At 41.9% G+C, this 27,359-nt stretch overlaps 1 protein-coding gene across 1 annotated transcript; it reads right to left on the reverse strand.

The window, feature by feature from the left end:
* Window positions 1-8,943: 8,943 nt before the first annotated feature.
* On the reverse strand, window positions 8,944-27,076 carry LOC110986946 (inter-alpha-trypsin inhibitor heavy chain H3-like). Its single transcript, XM_022249294.2, has 17 exons — window positions 26,614-27,076; window positions 25,222-25,311; window positions 23,640-23,836; window positions 21,478-21,588; window positions 20,752-20,890; window positions 19,899-20,162; window positions 18,828-18,994; window positions 18,254-18,375; window positions 16,943-17,085; window positions 15,980-16,381; window positions 15,193-15,354; window positions 14,648-14,804; window positions 13,514-13,585; window positions 12,940-13,053; window positions 10,744-10,929; window positions 10,320-10,496; window positions 8,944-10,096 (listed from the first exon to the last, which is right to left on the reverse strand). Exons 1-17 carry the CDS (start codon window positions 26,746-26,748, stop codon window positions 9,870-9,872), a joined length of 2,865 nt encoding a protein of 954 aa, XP_022104986.2. The 5' UTR covers window positions 26,749-27,076; the 3' UTR covers window positions 8,944-9,869.
* Between the last annotated feature and the right edge of the window lie 283 nt (window positions 27,077-27,359).

Here is a 27,359-nt window from a genome sequence, read left to right on the forward strand (position 1 = left end):
CCCCAAGGTTTCCGCTCTGTGGTCGGCGGTGCTAATTTGGGCGCCAAAAAGCGCCCAAGTACTTGTTTGTTTTTATTAAGCGCCTAAAAATCACAAGCAACCGAAATTCAACAGGGTGATCGATTGTTGTACTGCGTGTTCAGTAAATAAACTACTCTTCCCAACTTACCCTGTTTATTTTTTGCCCAGTGTAATCCAAGTTCACAATTTTACACCGCTTAACAACCCCCCCGTCGAATACAATTTCAGATATGTACACCTTATTACTCGTTGAGAACAATGAATGACAATGAACCCTGTAAGAAAGTAAAGTTTAAAAAAACACAAGGTGGCTATACCATTAGCTACAAGACTGCAGTCACGTGCAAGCCAGGCACTCAGGGTAGCGCTTAGAGTAAATCGACCCCCCCCACACACACACACACACGCACATGTATATAGACATCAAGCTGACAAAATCTTAGTTGTTACGCTCTTTCGATGTGAAGTATGGTTTACTGGATAATTTTGAGATGATTAATTTTCTGTGAAAACTGGGACATTGGGTAGGCCTATGTAGGAGAGGTAAACTAGAAGGTTGGGACTATAAGAACCAAGTGCCCGTCCCCTCCCGGGAGTAAAAGCATTCTCCATTGCGAGAGTGGAAGATATGTGGGGGCCCAGCCCCCTCCCCTTCAAATTCTGCTTTGGTCTCCAATAGCCATGCACCCCCATAGCCACCCCCACTCAGCCAAAGCTATACTTCAGTTCTAAAATATCAACACCCCAACTTAATTCCGGCAGGAAAAATGCAACCAGGGATTGTATTTGGCAGGACGCGATCGGGAAAGAAATTTGACAAAACTTTCAGTGCCAAAGATGAAAGTTAGCAGCGTTGCCATGAAACTTAGTTTTGCCTGGCAGGGTCACGGATGTTTTTTCCGGGTATAGCCCTCTCCGTTCAAGTCCGTACCAGTCACTTTCCCAGTGCTCGGCGGCCAGGGGTTAAAAGTTCTGGAAGTTCCCTTGAACAGCCTCGCACGGGCCGGTACCGTCCCTGCTGGGACGCCTGGATGATCGATCACGAGAGATAATTCAACAAATAAGAAAGAGTAAAAGCGATGCAGCATTCGCCACATGTTCACCTTGACGCAGCATTGAACCCTTGCCAGAAACAATTACAAGACACTTCAAACCTGTGGGTGTCGCACGGCAGGCGGTTGTGCACGATATTACACTTTGATCCTTTGTGCCAGGTACTTCAGGAGTTTTATTGTTGCAAGACACAAGTATTGAGCAAAGGAAAAAAGTAAGCCAAACGAGAATCCAAAAGGAAATACCCGTTCGTAAGGCATTTACTTGTTTTCAAAATATACAAACAGAGCGGTAGATTGAGGAATGCCGATAAGTCGCATTCACCCAAATAAACCCACTTTCAACGACTGAGTCTCTCCATGTTTGCTCTTTTTAAGTGCCTTCTTTTTAAAATAAAACACGTTTTTGGCAAAGTCTGCATTTTGCTTTCTTGTTGCAAGTGTTCAATTGTCAATGTCAAGTCTAAATTAAAATTGTAGAGGCATGTCAATTATCAAGTACTATGCTCTCTCCACTTGCACACAATAATAAGGCGTTCTTTGCGAATGCAGCTCCCAAACAAATACACGGTTGTAGGAAACATTCATAGTTAAGTCATTGGAAGCACAATACCTCTGCTACCAACTGGACATAGTAAATGAAAAAAAAGAAAAACAAGTTTGATCCAAGCCATTTGGCTCATCGGGCCGGTATAAATGAAAGACCGTCATTAATTAAAAAAAAATCCGATAACACACCAACACATCTGTCCTTGCGTTAACTTAAATACTACCACCGAAGCCTATTACGGGTATTTTCTTCTTTTTGACCTCAACAATATCAACTCCTGAACTCAGTCCTCTTGAAGAACCTCAATTCTCTTGAAGACATTTCGCAATTAAATGAGGGTAAAGCAAAACAGTGTAACCTTGATCTAGGCGTTGAGCTTGTTATTAATAGAGTCGACCCGCTGATGATAAAAAAAAATCCCCAAACAGCGCCTTGTATAATGTATACTTTGTACATGTCCATGTACATGTACTACATGTATCCCTGGTCACGCGCCGGTTCGCAGCGGGTGCATGCCTTGTGCGTGCCCAGAGGGCATGCATAGTAATAATGTGCGTACGTAAAGAACGGTCCATAAACGGACGGACGGCTGAACACGCAAGTACGTAAGTACGTACGCACAAAATGCCGCCGAGTTTTCAGACCCTCTTCCCCCGTATGCATGGCGTACGCAGTGGCTCCAACCCCCCCCCCTACGCGTACGCATTCCACATACCTCTTGACTTCTCAGGGTAGATTGCTTGAGCATCATTAATGTCACAGTACATTGTACATCTACTGTAGTACTGTTATTCGTACGTCGCTTCCAAATTCTTAAATAAATGACCAAAGCAATGACAGGTTTTTATATCGATATTTCTTTATTGTAGGCCCAGGAAAATTTGCTTGGTAGCTTATAAGAAAAAATGTTGCTAAATGAACAAAAATAATAATCCCGGAGCCTTTGTTTTCCTCTTAATGCACGTAGAGTGCACCTGTACGTTTCCGGAAGACGGTGACTGTCTTTGTATCCTGAGTAATGTTGCGGTTTACTAATAATGGGCGTTGGCACTGGAGGATAAATGATGGGGTGGACGGTGGAGAATATTGTGTTTGAATTTTGACGCACAAAAGCTGATTATGGTAATTATTTGTTTAAGAAGGTGTATTGATATGATGAATATTCATCAAGGCAAATTTTCAGTGTGCATACGGTACGCATTGTCTTGAATCACCGCTTCCCCTCTGTACGCGTGGAGTACGCAACGGCACCAACCCCCCCCCACGTCCCCGTTCCGTGCGTACCTACTTTATGGACGGCACCTGATCTTTATGTTCCGTGGCTTACCGTCGTACGGGGGTTGGTATGCCTTGACAGTACTAGACTTGAAATCAAGTCGGTAATAAGCCACTTGCGAGTTAAATTTGAATAAAATCTGGTACAAATCTGTTATCTGATTGCATAGCAACGTAACAATTCGAATTCCCCAGACTAGAGACACTGTTGCTATACCTCGTGATTCGGGGCAAGCTTTTGCATAGCGACCACCATCTCTGGAATGGACTGGTTCCTTTATACCCTTCTTAGGCCAAAAAAGGCTCCGGTTCTAGTCACCGCGCGTCGCCGTAGCCCTGCGCGTCGGCAAAATAAAGATTTTTTTTATATTTTGCATAAAACGATTTCCAAAAGACGCCAAACTTAGGCCTACTTGATCGGCAGGAATTCTGCTACTGTGTAATTTTAACGTATTTTTAAAGGGGTAGGACTGAGTAATACAGTGTATGTACAGTAATGGAATCCCCCTAGGCCTCCATACATTTCAGTCTGACACTCTGATCAGATGACGTCATTCGTGTATCTTTACACAAAGGCCGTATCCGAATCAGTTGGCTGCAGCTTAATATTATGCAGAATTCTATGGGAACTGGCTGTGGATGCTGCCAAATACTCTGTGTAATTCCAGCCGATTTGGACCCGGGCCCACGTCTGTAAACCAGACAAACGAAGTGGTCTTACGTCCTGCTTACGTATATAAATTGAAAACGCTTTTAAGCAACAAACCGTGACGGGCCAGTCTATTTCAGTGTCGATTAGAGTGAAAGGAGATTGTATTTTCTGTGCTGAATTCCCCCCCCCCAATATTTTATATGCAACTTGTTTCTTATAAGCGAAAACAGGAAACAATGTGCACAGTACATCTTTTACCTCATGCTCATGAGAATTTTATTTTCGTTTTGACTCTGGAGCTGAACTGTTTTGATTAACTTTTTTCACAGGCTATTTGACGTGCAACTTGTTTCCTCTAAGCCAAAGCAGAAAACAATGTGCAAAGAATGTCACCTCATGAGAATTTCATTTAAAACCAGAAAATGGAGCTGAGAATTTATTTTTCACATTTTGATTTTTTTCTATGGTTGTACTACTGTACTTTAACAAGCTCAATCTTGTCAAGAATTGAAGCCTTTTGTTTGAGTGAAATGACTGAAACCATCGCCTCCCGTCATATTTTATAGTCTTTTTATTAATTCAAAGAAACCAGAAAGGTGATGAAACCAGCACCACAGCCCTTGAAACCGGTCATAGATGCGGCAGCCAGTCGAACGAATCTGCCATATAAAGCATGGCCCGTAAAGTCATCAGCCCGACGACGTTAAAACACTGCTTGTAGATAACAGTCATTGTCAGCACGGAACCCTGGTAAATGTTGTTTGTTTTTGTTTTAATGGCGCTTTCAGCAACTCGGGCTATTTGCACCAATAACTGTACGTTTATTCGTACACTTTATTAATCAGCATCAAATTACGGAGTTAGGAAGAAGGTCCAGTTTTAGAGGCAGGAGGAAACCGGAGTACCCGGAAACCCTGGTAAATCCGCATGGCTCCCATCTTGGGTCTCGAAATCCCCACGACCTCCACAGTAAGTTCAAAACAAAATGTTGCTGTCACAACCTTTCCGTAGAAATAACCCCCTTATATATAGTTACTAACAATAAGGAAAGCACACCTGGATCGCAACTCGGGCACGTCTGTACTAAATAAGAGGTTACATAATGCCTACATAGAAGAAAACCCCAAGATCGTGCCACTAAGCGTCAGGACATGTTCATTCTCAACTAAAGAGGTGAATAATTAACACTGAATTCGTAACAACAGCAAATCTTCAAAATGTTGGTTTTCTTCTCTGTATTGAAATGCATTTAGGTGCAACCATTTTCGATCTCTAGCTTTGAAAAGATATCTGCTTTGCAAAAATATTATCAAAATAATCAAAAGAACCTAAGAGAGAATTCAAAATTTAGTACAACGTTCCAGAAAGCTCCAACAATGACAGACTGGGGTAGTTTTGGTCACAAAATTAATCACTCTCAGACAATGTGATAAGCCAGTAGTAAAAAAAATAAATTCTTTTCATGGAACTTTCTACTTGTTTGTGCCCTATTCTGCCTAGTCCCTTGCATGAGTATTGAGATATACGAGAATTGAATTGAATTGAATTGAAAAAATGGTCAAATTTACAGAAAGCACCAAATCTCTCCCTTGAATTGACCAATCAGCTGCATGGTTTCGAAAAACTTATTTACGGTAGTACCGACCCCATTTCCAATATAGCACTTACATTGATCTTTTGGGAAAAAAAATATTTGGTGGCAAAAACTTGTATTAATTTAATTCTATCAAAATGTTTAGAATCAATAGATGTTTAAGATTCATGCAAAAACAAAGCAGTAAAAGTTCTTGTTTTCAGAATTTCCAGTTTATACCATTTTTCTATATAAATACTGCTGGTGCTCGACCGTGCTCCTCAGATAACCGTAACAAATCTGGACATCATCAGGTTAAACGCTTTTTTCAATTATTTTAACCCGTTTCTTATTTTAAGGATGCCACTTCCAAGAAGATTTTGCTTTCTGTGACAATTTTTTTCCTATGCGTATTTTATATACTTCTATGCATTATTTACACTATCGGGTACTAGCAGGCAGCGTGCTCTCCAAGTATGACTCTTTGATCCCCTGGGACCTAGATCTTGGTGTGTTGGATGCCGCAGCTAGCCCCACACTGCCTTTGACGAGCCTTCAAGCTTAAGTTCGTTACAGTAATCCAGGCTCTGTATACAAGTAGGACTACATCGCCCCATTAGGAATAGCCTCACACAGTTCCTAGACTCACTGATTACTTCCAAACGGGCTGGAATGAGGCTTCAGGGATGGAGCCCATCCCACAAAAGACACTGATTGGGTCTGAATTCAAGATCTTTCCTTAAGATTCCTTTCTCAGGTAGAATCTCTTTGCTAGAACTGTGAAATACTTCTTCCTGAACTCATTTACCCCTATATTTTGGACGAAAGACTCCATGGTTCCTTGCACACCATCGACTTATTTCCTTCTGTGTATGAAGTTGATCTCTGAGTAGGAATCTGAGAACTTCTATAAACAAGGACTTAACTATCAGTGTCAGCAACTCTGGACTTCAGCATTTAAGCCTTCCCCTTATTGGCGCGCGTTTGGCGAGCTGCATGCACAAAAACCCTTGAGAAATCATAGTTGATTAAATGTCTTCAATCCATGTGTCAGTGCGTGATTTACGCAGCGGGCATTATTAATTCTCAGCAGTCAAGCTGCAAGTTGTTGAATAGGGAGACTGTCAGAGGTATTTATGAATATTAGTATAACATAGTTGATTGGATGAAGACAGGGGACTCTAGACCTGTGCTCTTCACGATGGAGTTTCATCAACTGCAGCCTTCAAAGAAGCAACTTAAAAGAGAAATCACCTTATTCCAATGTTGTTGAAAAAAGGCCAATTTATGCCCAAAAACAACAGCAGCAACTAACGCAGATCTACTTTAACATTTACACGGATGAATAGTCCTCCTCAACATGAAAAAGGGCATACCTTTTTTAATGAGTAGGAAATAATAACCACGCAAGTAAGAGTTCATAGCACCAGGACACAGTACATATCACTGCTCACCAAGTCAATTCACCGCTTCGTACCCTTGAAAGAAGTGGATAGTAAAAAGTACCAAGGTGGAAGCTGTTTCTCTTTTCGAAAACTTCCTCTGTACCATCCAGGCCCACTTCTTACTTCCTTCCTGTAGGATATGCCCGATACCAGGCAGCGATGTCATTTTGGAACGATATGATCTCGTGCGAGCCAAGAAGGGAAATGGACATGTGATGGCTGCACAGGTGTCATGAACTTAGTCAATTTTGTTCCGATTGTTATTTTGGTCCAAGTCCAGATATAATTCTATAGCTCAGGGATGCAATATGGTTATTACACATGCAGGCTTCTGTCTCAGAGCTGGGTTGGATGGGGGCAAGGGGTTGCGTTAGTTCTGTTCAAAGGAAATTTCATACTATCCTGAAAACAACAAAAAAGTGCTCTCTTTCATCCGCCCAATCCAAAAGCAGGAAAAGTCAGCGAGTACAGCATTACCCAATGGTTCAGGGACCTATATATCTTCTCCTTATCCAAACAATCGGCAGGGCCTGGATGGCAACATCAACAGGTATACGTCATTCATCCTTCCCCTTGGGAATTGCCAATCTTTTCGTTCCCACACTGGGCATGGATTTGTACATCACACACATTCACATGTAGCGGTGCAACGGGGAGGGGTGTCTCTTTATTTTAATTTTGGTTTTTTGCCCTGTCCCACGTGTACTGTAACACTGCATTCTCAGTGTTTCCCCCTGAAGCTTGTGAAAGAAAAAACACAAGCGCGCTCGGGTGTGACTCGAACCCACGACTTCCTGCTTAGTAGTGCAGATAAACTATTGTAGTCATTTGCTGGCAAGTATTGTGTTTGTTTCAGCCACTACGTTTAGTCCTGATGTTAAAAGGTTTCAGAATAGACCCTGAAAGTTGCTGATGGCGCGCTTCCGGAACCCTTGGAGAGGAAAAATAACGCGCAAAGATTTTAGAATTTGTAATATTTTTTTTCGTTCAGTCACTCCTTAAAAAATCCAACTCGGATAAAGGGGTTTGAAAATATGTGCTAGTATATCAACTTTAAAAAAATGAAAAATTACCTGACCTAAAACAAAAATATCCAAAAATTGACCCATCCCTTCCGAAAATCTAAAATACATGAAGAACAGTCCAATGCGGTGGTCTCGAAAGCAGGTGAATATTTATGGCTTGAAATTTTATGGTAGTCTGTCGGTAAAAGCCAAAAAAAAAGATCAAAATATTTCACAGAGCATTTTGAAGTAATAATATACTTTGACGAAAGATTCTAATATTTTATTCAATCTTTGCTGATAACAACTGCGTTATATCAACTCAACAGAATCTGGAACCCATCGGCTACAGGTACGCCAGGAAGAACAAAGGCGGGCATTGCCAGGAAAGCTTTGTATTCGGCTCAGTAAAATGGCCCCGAGTGGATTCAATGACTCTATAAGCTGAGCATTGCGAGTCAAGATTTTATTATACACGTCCGTGCCTGCAACCCTCTATTACCGTGCAGAGCGCCATCTATCGCCCACGATCCCTGTGTCGCGTCTTATTACTCCAGAATTACGGAAGTTAAAGAGACATACTGCAACACGGTGGACTTAACATTTATGGGTATCATGACAGGGGCTATCTAGATCCTCTTCCCAAAAATGCAGGCGGGAAATGACAGGCCCTACAATCGCAGCTAGTGAATGTGTACAAAACGCGCGTGTGGACTAGTTGTTGAAGCCTATAGATTTGAAGCAAATGATCTCTAAATCACCTATTTTCGATCATTAATTTCCTGGATAACTTTGTCTCTGCTTCCTTTTGCAAAATCCTGATGACACCCGTGTTTACAATAGATCATTTTATTCTCCCCGGACTCTCAAAAACGCAATAATAGATTTGACAAGTTTAGCATATGGCGCCACGGTTCGATATGTCATGTTGTAACGAACTATTCCTCAGGTCAATAAGCTTGCATAATGTCCAGGGCCAGTAGCTCAATCCACTTACTGCCGTTCGGTTTGCACCGGGACTTGTTCCATGATTTGAGAATTCAGTACAGGTTGGGATTACATAAAAAAGTGTTTCCTCTTCGAGGCTTTCACAAGAGGAATTGATGAATTTGTTTTCACTTAAGTCACGTTTTTGTCCCTTACTAAAACGGTTACCTTAATATATTTGAATTCTCCGAATTGCTTAATTAACCCTGATTTTAATAAAACAAAATATGCAATGTGACAGAAACCAGGCATTATTCCATAATTGTAATGTTTCGAATTTACGTCTGAAGTAATAAGTTTGATATTCGTGTTTGTGTGCGTTTTGTTCATTCGATTATGTAAGCCTAAACAATGGCAAAAAAAGACATACACTTTAATCATCGGTTTAATTCGTTTGGTTTGATACATTTATTATTAAGCTGTCGGTTTATCAATTGAAAAACTGTTTATTAATTAATTAACTAGAGCTGATTTGGGCGTTTTGGTGCATTTTGTTAATTCAAATTTGCACACTTCATGTACGGCAACGCCATGCATTTCAAAGTATACCGTCAGAACAGAATCCACATTCCAAGTTATTTTGTGTGTTTCCATATTTTTATCGTGGGCACCTTTAATCACATGTAGATAAGCAAACATGTTCACAGTGACAGTTATACAAAAACGGGCATTATTCGTTTGGTTTTTCACAAAGTGTAGCCCTGAACGCTGCTTGGAGTTAATTGTGTGAGGTAAATTAATATCGTATTTATTATCAAAAGCGCATATTATGCATGATTATTTTGGATACTGTAGCATTTATATTATATTATATAGGGATCAAAATGTGTCAGGGAATTCTGTAACAACGATTGGTAAAGAGGGAAAAACAGGCTTGGCAAGAATTCAGGTTTATGGAAATAGCTTAAATGGAAGTGCAACAAATAATAGAGAAAGCAGAATGGGAAACAACCGAAAGTATTCCGGAGCTAAAACTCTGCCAAATTCTTTTGTTCAAACTTCGCCAGAGACGTCACGCCATTATAAACAAAGAAAACTCAACGACATAAAGTGAATGGAATGCTAAATGTTTGAGTATATAAAGGATACACTAACGTCGATTTGGTGTTTTGGTCCTTTGACTAATAATTAAACTTACGGTACTGTTACGTTTGTCAAACTAACGCACGAAGTCCTAAATCTTACTATCATTAGGCATACAAGGATATTAGAAGCCGCTCGTACAAAAGACCATTATAAAAGTTCAGATTTTGAGCTTTCCTCGAAAACAGCAGTTACAGCATTCAGTATGAAAAAACGCTGATCTTGTCTTACGGCATCATCTCTGGAGGCAGCAAGTAATCGGTGTGTGGACCGTCGATGAGACCGTGGGCATTATCTTTCACGTACCAGCAAGGCTGCTTACGGCCCACCAGATTGTTCAGCCGGGATCGCTGGACCGCATCCACCCGTCGGTCCATGACAGTGAGCTCTGCCACCACGCCGTCCTTCGGCTCGCTCAGCGGCTTGACCTGGATCTGCCTACGCTGGAATTGCCCTGAAATGGTTCCAAAGTGCAGAGAGCATATTTCGTTTCTTTCTTCATGGGGGGGGGAGTCAAATAATTTTTTTCTGTTGTATTGCTTGACTTCGGGGAATATAGGGTTAGTCACACTCTTTCAAAGTTCGGGAAGTCATAATTTCCGTTCATGTCTACATAATTATGGTTTCCGTTCGCATATTTTTCGGGGGGGGGGGGGTTAACAGAATATTTGGCATACCTATCAGTCCATGGACCTCCCCACTAAAGCCTTCGTGGTTGAAAATGTAGAAGCCCAAATGGTCCACTTTGAACGCAATGTCTGGGTTCATACGGTGTAGCATGATGGCTAGGCTTATAGCCCCGTCATTCCTGGTAAGCACGGCTTCTTTGTTGTGGACAGCCAATGACCAGTCACCTAAGTAAGGAAGTGCACCATTGAAAGGGTGGATTAAGATGAACTGTAGTCATAACATGTTTTACAAGAAAACTGCTTGCATTAGACTTTGACTCGTGGTCTGTCTCGAAGGCACCTGCATTACATATATATCAAAGTGGCAACGGGAAAACTGATGGAAGTTTTAACCATATTGGAAAGGCCACAGGGGAGAGGAGAATAGATTTCAAAGAAGTTAGTGAATGTCAAGGCCTGATGAAATTTTCACCTCTTTCAACCGTGACGGAATTTTTCCAGGACAGCACCATGTTTCCATCCAAGGTGACGTCGCTCGTGGAGAGTTTGACGGTGTGCCGTCCGAGACGTATCCCGATGCGGCCGAAGTACGTGCGGATGCGGTCGGTGCCCGGGACAGGTTTGGGTGCTGCCACTATAAAGCCCATCACCTGAATACCTGTGACGGTCATTGGAAAAAACGTGAGCGCATTTACTTGACAGGTTCCCAATGCATTTTTGGCCTTAACGCCGCCCAGCCATTCGGAAACCACGCTGAAATATCAAAAGCTTATAACTGGAAAAGGATACCAGTACAAATTCCACAACTTTCGATACTTCTTTAACTACCAAATATCCCTTGTTGAAGAAAGTGTTAACTTTGGATTTTTTTTGAAGCACGGAGTTTAACAGAGGGAACAGAGAACTGTCAAACATTAATCTGCATCACCGCTTTTCCGGCTGTTGTAAAAAAAAAGAAATTCGGTTGTGCGCATGTCCCACTTTTGCTGCGAGGTCAAACAAAATACATGATTCACCCGGCGAAGAAGGGCCTCAAAAATTTGGAATTTTTCATGAGTATTCCCATTTTGGGCGGTTACTTTTGCAGAAGTTCATTCATAAGAGTTCTCATGATGTAATGGATCATCCAAACAGATCAATATCGGTATCACAGGCGCAAAACTTGAACTCCGATACAAGTAGAGTTTCGCCAGTCACTGTCGAGGGCTGGCTTTCAGGATGAATTTCATGATTAAAGTATTAAAGTTTTCACATGCTCAAGCACCACGTATTTTCATGATGACAACACTCACAAAAGAGGAAAGAACACACACTTCAAAAGTTGCGGGGCTTCCCGCAAAACGTGCAATGTGGTCTAGCATGGTGCCAGCTGGGGGGCGACTCATCTGTTCAACGGCCCATTTGGCCATAAGCGATTCTAGACCACAGCTCTCAAGTGGTAAATGTAATGACCTAAAATATACCCTCTAAGTAACTGTAACTCCTACAAGAAAGTTGTTTCAAACAGACTAGCATCAATCACAGAGTGCATGATTATCGTACATTATACCATAGATTATACGAAGATAAAATCTAAATTACCCAACATTCAGAAATAATTTGCGTCATTACAGGGCTCTATTTCTACTCCCATCTGAAACTATTAAAAGATATATTCAGTTAAGCTATAGATGTATTTTATAAGTGCGCATATTTGATCTATACAGCTATATATATTTATCTATACATGGTCTATAAAGACTATTTTTATGAAATTGAATTTATGATACAGTGTTTAATAAATGTTCAGTTTCTTCAAGCTGATTGAATTATGCAATATCAGTAGCAAAGCAACCTGCAATGTCCCTGTCACAGCACGTAGCGCGTGTGGTCATGGCGTGGCCTGACTGATTTGTATTGCACAGAGCGGAAAAATGTTTGGTTTTTCAACACGCCCTCAACGATGATGAAGAGCCAAAGGACCATTCTTCACCCTGTCACTGTCCATTTCCTCAGGAAAACTTATTTTCTATCAGTCCCACCAGGCCCATAAATTCAACCTGAAATTGATCCCAAAGCGTACGAAAAGAAAAATATCCTCCACCTCTTCGGTAGGCCGCTCACACTACAGGACATGTTAGCAGGGTCGAATCGATAAAATTTAAAGCGTCACTGCCACAGAGAAGTAACTCTTGATATTCACGTCCCTTTTCTCATTTTTATACAATATTTGGTCAAAAAACCCTCCCTTTTTCTGAATAATTTAGTCGTCCAGTCCTTAAACAGAGGGCAGGCTTCACATGTCGCGCACGCCCACAACTATATTTTGCTTTGGAAACAGCCGTGGCATACATGTACTTTAGCCTGGTTCATATGTATTTAGTCAACAGTGCACTGCAAGAGATTATGAGAACAACGGGGGAAAATCGCACTTTTGGATAGGCGCTAATGTTTGTCGCTAACATTAAGGGCATTTCACAGTAATGCGCCACCAATAGTTCGCGATGCGTTGACCAATCACAATGTGCGAAAATGTGTCGACCCTTTTCATACGCACAGTGCTTACAGTGGCCACTCCGTTTCAAACTCTTGGCGGCCCACTACTTTGAAACGCCCATATTGCTCTGTGTTTGGTGCTTGTACCAACGACAAAAGAGTAAAAACTGGCAGGATGAGTAAATTCATTTACCCAATTGTGCATCCGTCAGGAGATTGAACACTTCGCCAGCTTGGCCCAAGATGTCGAAACATACGGTGACGTCACTCGTCGGGACATGCACCACGAAATGAGGGTCACTATCCGCTGGGGAATGCCAGAAAATGAAGGCCGATTTTTTTTAAAATGATAAAATTACGAAGTGCCAGCGCACTATTAATTCCAAAGAAATGCAAATGCAAATCAGAATCTGACAAAACCTAGCTAGTAATCAGAGTTTCACAACAATGCTCGGTATACCTTAGTGATAACCGGTTTCGTCATTTTGTCAGGTTCCAGAGCAATGATACCCCCAACAGAAATCATCAACAACTAAAACAAGCCAAAGACGATCAAGCTCTAAGAAGGAAACCAAATAAGGGATTCCCCGAACAAAACAGGCACTGCCAACATTAGGTATGTACATACCAAAATGGACGATCTCTCCGAGTGGCTTTGAATGCCGGATGTACGTCCACTTTGTGTATCTGCACCCATTCTGTGACAACCTTGAAAAAGTGATATCTATCTCGATGAGGAAAAATGATGAGATGAATGGTTATCTTACCATATCCTCCGCCACCACCTCCATGCCCACCGCTGCTTCCAGGAGAATGGCCTTGATTACTAGCGCTAGCTCCTTTGGAAGTGGGAAAGAGAGAAACAGGCAAACTTCATCGTTCATGATGATGACTACTCAGAACTATGGCTGAATCTTCTCAAAAGTGGAGGGTAAGGGTTGGTTTTAAGCACTGGTAATCTGACAAGAGGATGTTGGATTATTGTGAATCGACAGCGATTTTTTAATTCACACATAATTATACAAGCTCAGGCTACAACAATCATACACAGTGTAATTCGACAACCAGAATCAGATATCATTACTGCGGTGACACAACGCTCAAGGACAGGTGGTGCGCGCCCGTTAAATGCCTCTATGACCAATTGGGGTGTCGTGATTTGCCGAATGCTCGCGCGTGTCTAACTGAAGAATGTGCGTGTGAATGTGGTGACGCCGTAGTTATGGTGTCTAATTGGATCAGTCAACTGTACATTTGCAAATACTAAATACTAGAAAGCGATATAATACAAACACATTTTAGGACAAAGACAGAAATTAATAAAGTGTTATTTATTTATTATTTATACTGGGGAACCCATTCACTTTATAAAAACTGTTCTCCCATAGGTCCCAGTTAACAATACTAAAACGTATACAAAGACATTATAAAATGAAATGAAAATTTAAGTATAGACAATTACAAAACAACGGATAAAATTAGAAATCTTTAAAAAAGATATTCCATTAAAAAAAATTAAAAACACTAAAAGCTGTACTTTTAAAGGTCCGTTTCACTACCCACAGACCCTGTACTCTCGATCCAGCCCTTATGCAGAGTCTTCTTAACAATTTGCCATAGCTCTCATGATTACGGCAAACATGTAGAGTCATAGGTGCACGTACGTACATTTCCATCTCATTTCTGTGCGCATAATGCTGAAACAGTGATTACAAATTATGAACACTGACTAGTAAACACCAACAAACAAACAAAGAAGAGACGGAATTAAACCTAAATATCTTGATGAAACAGAATGAAGATTTTTTAAAACCCTGGTGAAAAAATCACTGATATAGGGGCACTGGATATGAAGGGAAACCACTGCAAAACAGGAGAATGAGTATGGACCAAAATGATACCTGCGTGTTGGTTTGAAGGTAAGGACTGTGGTCTACTGACGGACTGACTAGAAGAGGTAAGAGTGTCACCAGCTTCGCCTTCCAGTGGAGAGGGGACCTGATCGATCTCTTCCGGACGCACAACCAGGAGAGACGTCAGCGGAGTGACGAAGTGATACTACGGAGCGGATTCAATGTGAAGCTGTTAAAAGCACTTTGTACTGAGTTAAAACCAAGAACCAAGGTTCGATAAAAACTGTAACGGATACACGAAATAAAGCACACAAATCGTAGTTCACACCACGAAGTGGCGTACTGTGTCCAGTTCAGAACTATTGCCAACACAGTTATTGTCAATTCGTGGTGAGTCGAAACTTCTACAAGCGCCAACGTCTCTTTGAGACCCGAGGTGCGAAGAAATACCGACGAAAAGTTGAGTTAGTGACGGGGGGGGGTGTTTGCGGTATAGGCCTACAGGAATGGTATCCAGAATTACTACAAACCAGCATCATGAATTATACGCTTGAAATTTGCTGGAGTTATTCTCAATTAGCTCTGCACATTACCCTCAGGGACAGGTCCAAAGCTCTAGCTTTTAAGTCCTCCTTTTCCTGGCGATCTCGCGAGATCTTCCTGGCTTTGAGGAGCGACTTGATAGTCAGGTAGGCCCACAAACGCTGACAAAAATCGTCCACAGCGTGGCGGTTAAGCACGGCTGAAGCAGGAGCCTACGCGTCAGTGAAAAAAACAGTCAACAAAACAAAGGCTCGGTGAAGAAGCCAAAAACTATGCCCAAAAGGCGTAATTACCATGGGCGCCATTTGAGCAAGCGATACGCCTGCGCAGTTTACGGTAATGCTTCGGCGCAGGCTCACTAGGTACACGTGCCTGCTGCGGCGCCTGCGCCTTTGCATTAATGTACATTGCGCAGGCGTATCGCTTGCTCAAATGGCGCCCATGCGATTACAACGTTTTACTTGTATTCACGGTGAAGTTCGCCATCTTGCGCCGCTACGCGGCGCTGTACGATCTTTGGCCAAAACTGTCAACATATTCCCCACATTCGGTGTAACACTTCCCCGTGTGGCTCGGTGGCCTACTTATCTGTGGCATGTAGCACTCACAAATCTTTTTGCCCACATCTTGCTCAGATTTCAGACAGAACAGAAGGAGCTGCAGTGTGTATTTTTGAGCCTAATGACTGAACCCAGCGGACTCGTGCTCTCAACAAGACTACGGGCAAATTTGACCCATGTAATTCTTAAATATTTCCTGACAACCGAAATTACTCGGTTTCTGATAACTTTTTCTCCTCCGGTGTTGGGCGCTCATTATACTTTGAACGCGATTTACCTGTATATCGACCATGGTCTCTAGCTGGATAAAGGTGTCCATGGCATTGGCTGACACCGTAGCCATCAACTCCGTGAGTCCGCTCTCCTGCAACGTGAGTTCATTGGACAGCTGGCCGGCCACAATGATCTCCGTCCCCTCGAAGTAGCTGAGGAAGTTAGTCTGCGTGGTGGAGTTCACGTGGTTGTACTCGATGTTGACGTTGAAGAGCAGCGGGGTGGCCACCTCGTCGTAAAAGCCCTTGAGCTGCAGAGAGGCGCTGCCGTCGGCGTAAATCTTGCGGGCCACGCCCTGGTTCTCCGAGGCCAGGTTGTCCAGAAAGTCGAGGTCTAAATCATGGCCAAAGCCCAAACAGAAGAGGGAGAACTGGCCGGCGATTGCCTCCTTTACGTCATCACGAATCTTTATGAATAGAATATGGGATAAGCAATGGGAAAGCGGTAATTAAAAGACGAATCGAAATTAGTCACCAAAAATCCAATACCTGCTTCGTTGAAAGACCTGAAGAGGGCGGACAGCGCCCATTTACATTTTCCTTAAAAAGCCTGGCTCAAAATACTTTGCAACGTCCTTACTTTCTAGAAAAGAAGAGCCAAGAGTAGATAGTGGGTGGTGCCTGCCTTTCAATTTTGCACTCTTCCTCCATCACTTTAACTCTTGTTCAATGTGTTCTTTTTGCACGCAAGTTCTATTGAGCTTATAAGCTGTACAAAAATACACGGTGCCGCAGGGCACTCGTCACTTTTGTGAATTTCACCACAACCCGAATAATCGTTATTGCTCTTTTCTTTTTTACACTAAAGGAGCTCCATATGCTTTTAATCTTCCTCGTTAATAGACGTGGCGTCACCCTTTGTTTACATGTACGCTTGCTTTCCTAGGGCAGTGAGGTGGGACGCCATCCATCGGAGCCCCATACTGTAGGAAACAAAGCGTGACGTCATTAACGGTCTATTTGCGGACCTTGTCTTTGGTCTCTGAGGTGAGATCTGCGTCTGTCAGCATTATCATCATGGAGTATGCCTCTCGCTGGTCTTGCCTATCCCCTGAGGCGGATGTATAGAGCAGATCCACGGCCCTCATCAGACCACCGTGCAGGTCAGTACCTAGAAACCGGGAGAAAAAAAAGAGCGTTACTTTGTGGCCATTGAAGAGTCTAATATTTTATCTATGCGTCTGGGCCACGACGTGGACAGCGCTTTAAGTCCATTATCTGACAGTGTTTTACTTCCTACATTTTCTTCTTCTTTGAACAAATTATATCAGAATTTAAACCTTTCCCATTTCTCTCATCTTTTGAAGATGGCAAACGGCTGTTAGAAATCCTTTAAGTATATCCCTAGGCTTATCAGAAATAAATGCTTAAATTAAGAGTCGTTTCAAGAAAATACAAGACATGTCCACGATCGGAGAAAATGAGGGAATTCAATAGGCCAAATCGTGGGTTAGGGCTTGATGGGATTCTAAGTCTTATTATGTATTCATTACTCAAAAGACAAAAAAACCAGTGGCAGAATCACCAAAAGTATACCTTATTTTCTTTATTATTGACTCAAACTGAGGAAAAACCCCAAAATGCAATTTTCTCTTTTGTGAAAAATGGCCATGTTTGAGGCAATACTGCAGGATACCATTGCCAAGATTTTCTCACCACATACAGAAAGACCAATGTTGGACCTAATTACAACCAAAAGGTCGAGTCCCCTCGTAAGTTGTCGCTCTGAGGGGCAAAAACGTCAATTTTGCAAGTTCTAAAAACATACTGCAATGCAAGCTGTTAAAAGAGCATAGGTGTGACTTTTAAATATAATCTAAAAACCAGTTTTTCACCGCCCTAAGTCGGCCCATTATGACAAAAAACACAAAATGAGCTGTTTCCATGGTAACGGACTACGTATGGATTTGAAATGGCTACTTTATTTACTTGCACCCCAAGTCCTTTCATCTTACAGAGTATGAAAAATTGATTTTTTGACCGTGGACACAGCTTGTATTTACGTGAAATGACTCTTAATACACCGTGAAATTATATTCCAATACTCGGTTCCATTCCTTTGAAATAAATAAAATAAAAATGAGAAGGAGGGAATGCAGTCCATGCAACTGTCTTCATATTTCCTAAGTTTTCTTGCTCTCTCCTCCACGTCCATTATAGCGTGCAAAGTTAACATTTATTCCCGGAATAGAGATATCCCTATTATGAACAGAGATATCTGTATATGCAGATTGAATGTTAACTTTGCACGCCCTAGTCCATGCTGTAATCTGACTCACCGCCGCCCGCGCCCAGCCACTCAACAAACTGCAGGGCCTGCTGTACGGTTTCGTCCGTTCTGTCAACCATCCCCTCATGCCGCCACACATCAACAGAAGTCTCGAAAGTCACAATGTTAAGTCTGCAAAGAGGTAACGTGATGTGTTTTTTTATGCATTCGTGTGACAAGTTTGCGGTTCACACCCTTCTGGTGCAGTTGTGTCCGCACATTCAGAATACAAGGAGCAATGAAACGAATTAGTCTCCTGAAGTTTTCATTTTCAAAATTTTCATTTCAGTATTCTTGTACGTGCTACTGGCACAAATCTCCACGAAATCTTACACCAGTGCGCAGATTGGAAACGTGAAGGGGGGTTGATCGGTGTTACTGAGACTAAACGTTGAGCGATGTGGTGCACACCAACGCAAATCGGTACATATAGAAGATTTGCTGAAGCTCTAGACCTGTGACGATCTAACTACTTTCCCTCAGGAAAAACTTAAAAGTGTAAGTATAATAAAGAAGAGCCGCAGATTTACAAGGCCTGCACGTGATTTACTGTACTGGCTAGTCAGCTGCTTCTTCGCTTTTACCTATCTCCCTCTCGGATGTCGGCCAGGATTGTTCTCATCGCTTCCTTCGTTTGCTCAATCTTGGTGCCCCACATCGAGCCGCTGACGTCGATGACGAAGACGACATTTTTGGGGGCCGGCGTCAGCCCCTCCGGGGAGAAGTAATGCACAAAGTATCCATTCATCACCTGGCAAAAGAAACCGACGGATATCGACTGATTCGAGTAAACACCCAGGGGCTAACTTTTTGAGACCTAAAACAAACGGAAGAGACAAGCTAAATTGTCTACAGACAACAGGACTGACAGAAAAGAGACACCATCAGAAATCAATCAATGTCAAATACATATACTCATTTTCAGAAGATCATGAAGAATAGCCTGATATGTACTTGCAAAACACAGAGATTACGAGGATAATCCATTTGTATAACCTATACAAATATTTCGGCACAATATGACAGTAATTGTGTCTGATTCTGTGGTCACTTAAGCGGGGATATTTAAATCCATAACTGACAACAAAAAGTCAAGAGCTCCTTTTTTCTCGCCATCTCCAAGTTACCAAGTAATGTACAAAAAGTCATAAACATTATGTTGACATTAATCACTGAAATGCGAACCGTACATGTTTCCTTGATATTTGTGTTGCAAAGATATGAAGGTGAACAATTTGACGTAAACACCGATGAATTGTTTTCATGTTGAAAGATTGTTTATCGCTTTTCGTGAAAATGAGAATATCTGCGTTCGAAAATAAACTTGATTCTCGAAATTAAAGATAGCCCTTTCCGAAAATAGAACCTTAAATTTTCTCGAAAATGAGAACTAAATACGTTCGAAAAGATAACGATAAATATAGTGATGGCACTTTAGGGATATCGAACAAATTTAATCTAAAAACACTACAGTATAACTTTCGTCATGTCCAGCCTTATAGTACACTTTGTCATAATTTATCCAGACCTTTCAAAACATCTGTACAGACTACATTTCATCATGTTCATGGCGCTCCACAACTGTGCCTCGCCCTCTGTTATCAATCAGAAGTTCCAACCATCCACTTTGAAAACCGAACTCAAAAGCCAAATACCTGCAGGTTCCCGGCGCTCAGATCATGCAAGATATCGTACTGGACCAACAGGTTGCCAATGATTCCATTAGCACGCTCCATCTTTTGCTGGTCCTTCGAAGGGTGGAACTTGATATGGGCTCGATTCTGGGACATCTTGTCCAAGTAGACCACATCCTGTAGCGGTGAGATGACGTCATTGAATGTGGACAGCCACATGGCGTCCATCTCCTGCAGGCCCTGCGGTTCCGTGATGTGAACGTCAACGTTCAGGCTTCTCACCACCTTGGAAAGCAAGAACATGTCACTATACATTACAGCACTCTCTACAGTACAGTGCTTATTCAGAAAATGCACGTGCCGGATCATTCCATGAGGTTTGGGCACAATCTGTGACGGCGTCCTTGTTACATCCACAACTTTTTAATACCACCTGTCACGACCTGTAGAGTAAGTCATGTATAACAATGTCAATTTGGAATCCACATGCAGGGGAATAACTGTTCATTTTTACGGAACCCATGTAACAATTGACACAGTCACAAATTGTGCCCCAACCTGGAATGACCCAGCTACCAGTGAGCCACTCAACAGGCTGCGTTATCTAGCGTCAGAGTCTGATTCGTATTAACAAAGGACATACGTCCTATGCGAACGGAAAAGAAATGCGCTTGAAGTGAGATGTAAGCAACATTTTCCTGCACCGGTGAAGATAGAGATAGTTGCACACGCAAACGCCTCCACTGAAGTTAATTAGAAATGCTTCTTTTTTATCATTATCTTTTAATTATTATTATAGTAGCAAACTTGACCCCCATCCTTCATTACCCAGTTTATTGCTGCTGGGTTTGGCATTTAATTCGCGTCTTCTTACCTGTCCAGGATTGATGTTAAGCCGGTATTCGATGACACTGTGTCGACGCTGCAAGAGTTCCTGGTAGGTGAGGTTGAACACCACGGCCGAGTAAGATGCAACGTTAACGGAGACTCTGAACGTGTTGGGTCTGGTCTCACTGCATTTGAACGGATGAACAGAAACACCAGAATGTTCGAGATGTCTCACGCCGCCATTTTGGTCGTGTAGTTATTGGATCAGCCCGAGGGTAATGGATGCGGCCGGTGGTAGGCCATGTAACTGTTGGAAAAAGGCTGCATCGCCAACAGTGACTGGTATTGTTGCCGGTCGGCCGGCGAGGGCTAAGACGTTTGGTGGCGTTCTATATCACACAGTTGTGCGTTATGATGCGTCGCTCCAAGAAGTAAACTTTCAAAATGAATTCCTATCTGTTTTACATCTCAAAAACAGAAAGGCCTATATCTGTTCTGAAAAATATTTTAATAGGCCTAGCTGATTAACTTTCACATTAAGAATTACGATATTTTCGCCCATGATTCTAGAAACTGAAATAGGTGATCGAAAGTGTTTTCCAAAATGCATGTACTATATAACAGAAAGAAATCCGCAACATATACCCATGATGCCGCGTTTCTTTGCCAGTTGCGATTCTTATTGTATTCGGCATTGCCCTCACTGCCAAGTAAATCCACAACACGGTATAGATGATTGTCACCTCTGCAAAATTCAAAGACATGGACTTACTGTTGTTTGACCTGTCCGGCTGTCTGGCCTCGTTCCTTCGCCGCATTGTATTCTCTCTGCGCCGTTTCCTTCTCTTTCACCTCGGCTTCGTAAGCGACATCGTCAATCACCCTGTCAAAGTTCGACAGACGAGAAACAGAGCGGATCTGAACGAGAACCAAGATGGTGGCTGAGGGCCAACCCGTACCCCTTGGGCCGTTTTCCAATACTCAACTTCGTCTCCGTTCAGGTTCGTTTCCAAAAATCAATCCCCGATTGTGGGCCTGAAGTGTTTTAATTAAATTGGAGTACTGCAATGTTTGCCTCTTTTGCACCTTACTTGTTGTTTTGTGGCACTATCAGACTTACTAGCACACTTACAACTTCAAAGTCAGGTAGTTTAAAAAAGCAGTTGAAACCTGAGACGGAGCCGAAGTCGTGTATGAGAAAACAGCCTTAACTACTAAATTCATAATTATGCACACGTGCACACAAATGGGCCATTGAAATTGTACAAGGGTGCGATTTTGATCATTGTCTCCCAGGTTTTCTGGCTTTGGTCAGTTTTTCTTTCAGAGAATCCCATTAAATCGTTTTTGCTGTCAGCTTCTAATCTAAGACGGATTTTAAGTGCTCTTTGAAAAGATTTTACAATCGTAATTTTACCAGTGCGCACGAAATTAAGCGGGGAAAATCCCTCTTAGATTAGAAACAAATAGTAAAAACAATTTAATGGAATTTTCTGAAGAAAAATGTGATCAGAGCCAGGAAACTTGAAAGAAAATTATCAAAATCGCACCCCTGTACATTTTCGATGGCCCTTGCCCCCAAGGCCATTTGTTCGCATACGTGCATAGTTATGAATTTATTAGTGAAAAGGTCTATTGAAGATGTACAGAGGTGCGAATGTGATGATTATTTTCTCTTAGGTTTTGTGGTTTTGTTTAGGTTTTTCTTCAGAAAACCCAGTAAATCGTTTATGCTATTAGTTTCTAATCCAAGTGGACTTAATACTCTGTAAAAAGACTTTATAATCGTGATTTTTCCTGTGCGCACGAGATTGCCGTTTCTTAGTATGACCCCCTTCCATCATAAGTACAGTGTATTATCATTAATGTTCTTGGAGCCAACCTGTGCATTTGTAAACACGTACTGATGTTTAATGTGCATGCACTATACGTACATAAGCTTACCATTGAACTTGGTCATAGCTTGGAGTACTACCAAAAGAAATGGTATCCAGTTGACGTGGTGTTTGGGATTGTACAAGACAAAGTGAGATAGAGATCTGGTTCTTCAGATACACCAAGTGCAGAAAGCAGCGAATCCAATGGGTACTGTACTAGTACATATACATGTACATTGAACATCAGTACGTGTTTTTACAAATGCAGAGTCTGCTTCCAAGAACACTAAAGATGTAATTTATACTGCTCATGGTGGAAGGGGGTCATACTAAGAAACGGCGATCTCGTGCGCACGGGAAAAATCACGATTATAAAGTCTTTTTACAGAGCACTAAAAATCCCACTTAAATTAGAAACTAAATGCCAAAAGATTTATTGGGATTTTCTGAAGAAAAAAACTGAGCACAGCAAGAAAAACCTGTGAGAAAATGATCATCAACGTCGCACCCCTGTACCTTTTTAATGGCTCGCTCACACTTCTTGCCGCCAAGGCCATTTGTGTGCATGCGTGCATACTTATGAATTATTACTGAAGAGATCTACTTGCGAAACAAATTTTTCGAGGACAAAACGCTTTTCTAACAGAAACGTTCTTGTTCAGTGACTCACAAGAATCATTTGGTTTGCAAATGCTAACATTTAACCCACAAATGGACTCATTTGTAATTGTTCACATTTTACATGACTTCCAGATGTTCCCACTTTATAGTAATGATACAACATTACATGTCATAACTTGTTTGCACGGAAAACTAATCTATTATCAAAGAAATTCCCTCTTTTCTACTGAAACAGGAAACGAGGTAAGTTACAGTGAAATTCATTTACGCAAACACTTCGAGATTGCATTCCAGTTCAGTCATTGCCAACCTAACGTTACGTATACGGTCTTTAGAATTTGACAGACATGAATAATCACGTTGGTGCTACGAAACCTTTTACAAACTTGAGCATGTCATAATTTTTTCGACACTACAGCTTATTTGGGCTATTTACATGACAAATTTGCTGATGAAAGCCTCTGAGGGCAGAGTGACGGCGAAGGTTGCCTCTTGCGGGAACTCCTTGTCATTGACCAATTTGCTGTTGATGAGCGTGTTGGCGAAACGAGCCGTGATGGAGGCCTCCACGTGGAAACTGTGTATGTCTGGGATGTAAACACGTCCAGGCCTAGGGTTGTAGACACGTGTTGGCTGGAGGGAAAGGAGAGTTCTATTCCAGTGAACCGAAGGCTAATATCTCGAAAAAACTCCACAAATGTCTCTTGTCTGTAACTATGTGAAGAGTGGTACATCCACAGTTTCTTTGGGGGAGGGGGTAGGGATTCGTTCGTAAAAAACATATCTTCAATTTTTGTTCCTTTGTAAAACACGCCGTACCACTCCAGTTATCTGCGTACCGCATACTTTTATTTTCTTACCGTCTTTAAAAAGCTCTATGATTCTCCAACACATTTTATGACGTGGGATGGGCTATTGAATCATCTCCTTACTTAACTTGTTCGTGAGCTTATCTCGAGGCTTGAGTTTCCATCTCTCAAAACGATGACGAAAAAATAAGAAAACATCAGTGGGACGAACTGAATAAATCGATGTCTGGTACTGAAAGCACATTATAGCACCATAAGCACCACCAAAGATCATCTTTGGTGGAGTCTGTGCCTTTATCCGAGAAGACCTTGCTTTCAAAAGAAGAAAAGATCCGGAAACAGACGACATCGAATCGATCTGGACGGAAATTTCCCTCACAAGAACCGAACCGATCCTTGTTGGAATTGGCTTCAGACCGCCGAGACAAAGTGACTTTTTGAGCGACATGAGGAACTTTTTTTAAACAGTGATACTTTGTCCAGGCATGGATGGTAATCCAACTAGAAGATTTATTCAAAACTGCGCAGGTACCATCTGCTCAGTAGTCACCCACCTGGGAATAATTTGTCCATAGCCAACAATACTTTCCCAATTTCACTCAAGACATACCAAATTTGAAGCATCCTATTTCCTATTATCTCCATATTATCTCCATTTTCAGTGCGTTTGGCACGGTATTAGAGAAAGTGTTTGAGGAGTACTTCATATCAACAAATATTCTGTTTGAATTCCAATCTGGCTTTCGATCCCAATATTCAACTGAATCCTCCCTGATCCACAACAGCCTTCATCAGACCCGAATTGAATACAGGTAAATATGTCGGAGCGATCATGCTAGACCTACAAAAAGCTGTTGACCACGTCGACCACGAAATTCTTACGTATAAATTAGCTGCGATGGGGTTTTCAGAAAACACAGTAAACTGATAGCAGGTGGTTGAGATTAAAAATGTAAGAACATTTGAACTCAATTTCATGTATCGGCATCAAAGCTGTCTCAGCAAAAAAAACTAGAAAAATGTTTTTCAGTCATTTTGATTATTGATGTCGTTCGTGATATTCTTCACTGTCACTAAAATACAAAAATAAACTCCAAATCTGTCAAAACAAAACACTCGCTTTATTAACAACCTACCCACCACCCTTTTGGTGAAGGGGCGTACGGAAACAGGGCAATATCCTTGTCTGGTTCCCGACCCATAGCCTACCGTCATTTCTGTTGGATAGTCCTCATCGTCGCTCACAACGTAGCTGGAATACCCAGATCCACCACCAGAACCGGCTTGTCGTTCTTCCCGCTGTAAAAGCACCAAATAAGATAAAAACGTGAGTCTTAGTTATACTCAACTATACAGAATTGTACAGAAGACAAGCTGATGTATTTTAATAGGCGGTAGCAAAGCACATTGAGCGCTGCCAAATATTGGTCCGCCGTCTAATTCTTTCATTGTCTGGTAACAGCAATTACAAAACATCGTTACTGCTGCTGGTAGGCCTATATCGTATACACAGTATATATCTTTGTCTATAAGTTTTGACTGTCTCAGTGCGAATATTCGTACACCACTGACAATTACAATAATAATCTATTCGTGTAAAATACGATCAAATCTAAATATAATTATTCGACAAGTTGTGAGATATACCTATTCAATATACAGATCAGATCAACTGAAGAATGAAAGCTCGTGTTATCGAGACTTGCATTACAAATATACATGTGGTACCCAACTCCTAGCATTGCATGGTTGCATGGTAACAAGCATTTCGACATTTTAGAACTGCATTCGTATATGCATTCATGGCAAATTCAAAAGCGAATACGTCTTTGGGCTCATTTAACATGATCTTGGGGAGAAAATATCGAACGGTGTTTTTTCATAGAGTTTCGGTGCTCACATTTCTGGATAGGCCACTGTTTTAGGGAAACTTGTATCTTTAGACATACGCCGCTTATACACCCTAAAAGATTCCTTGGGGGAATCCGCTCACCCACCCCGACATTTTATTCCGATATCGCCGAAGTGCATGCATTTATCAGGACCTGAGCCTTTACGAGTTTTAGAGCGACTCTTTGCAGTCTTTTGACACCTATTTTCTGAAAACCAAACACACCATTCTTGCACAGCGCGCATTTTTCTGAAACAGGTCAGCAAAAAATGTATGCTTTTTCCACTGCGGTGCTCAATGCACGCGGGCAGGCAAGTGTGTAGCCCTGAACGTCAAATAACCGTAACGACATAGCTGTACGTCTGATCAAGTTCAAACTTCATTTGTAATGATAAGAAGTGTCTTTCATTCATTCCAAGTTTTACAAAACTGAGCCTGGAACAGCCAAGTTCTTGGGGGCGGAATACGAATCCGCCCCTCTCCCTTCCTCCCCACGGCTCTTTAAAAGCAATGAGCGGGTAGTTGGTCTTCGGCAAAAGTAATTAGCTCAAAGTCGTATACCTTTTTCAAACTCTTGTTTACAACTTTAAGGCGTTGCGAGTTATCTCAATGTGCCGCTGTGAATATTAACTATAAAAAGGGAACGCCGCTGTGCAAAGTATCCAGGTCACTGAATATTGAAACAGTAACAAAATGCAATATGTACTTACTTGGAGTACCACTTGTTCCTCGTCTGTGATTTCAAACTCAGGAGCAGCCACAAATGCTGGTGCTGCTTGAGCAATCGGTGATGCCACCATCGCTATTAAGAAAAGCGAGGCCACCTTTAAGCGCTGGGAATCCATTCCGGCAAATCTGAACGTCTCTTCAATCGCCAAACTTCAGAGAAGGTGGTCGGGTAAGGACCGATTCTGGTTTCACAGTTCGACACTGCGAGATTTTCAAAGGGCTGAGTTAGAACGCACAAAATGATTTCAAACCGACAGCACAACTTCACGCGTACAGCTGCTTTGTTCTAGAAATTGGCCTGGTGATGAGCTGATTGTCAACACCACCAAACTAAAATACGGAACTGCAGCAAGCGCTGGCCTCCTTTGCAGACAAGGTGAGGAAGCAGCGTGCAACAAGACGACCAGCCCTCGTCAACGCCACACCGCACACAATGTTCAGATAGAGCTGAGAACTACAGTTATATAGCTCCCCAAAGTTTCCGCTCCGTGATCGGCGGTGTTAATTTGGGCGGCAAAAAGCGCCCAAGGGCTGGTGCGTTTTTATTAAGCACCTAAAATCACAAGCAACCGAAAAGCAACAGGGTGATCGATTTTTGTACTGCGTGTTCAGTTCACAAATACTCTTCCCAACTTACTCGCCCAGTCTGATGCAAGGTTACAATTTTACTCCGCTTAACAATCCTCCATCGAATAAAACTTCATATGTACATGTACACCTAATTATT

This window comes from Acanthaster planci, linkage group LG04, assembly GCF_054643075.1.
Source record: "Acanthaster planci isolate LZ-2023a linkage group LG04, COTS_SCS, whole genome shotgun sequence".
Classification (NCBI taxonomy): Eukaryota; Metazoa; Echinodermata; class Asteroidea; order Valvatida; family Acanthasteridae; genus Acanthaster; species Acanthaster planci.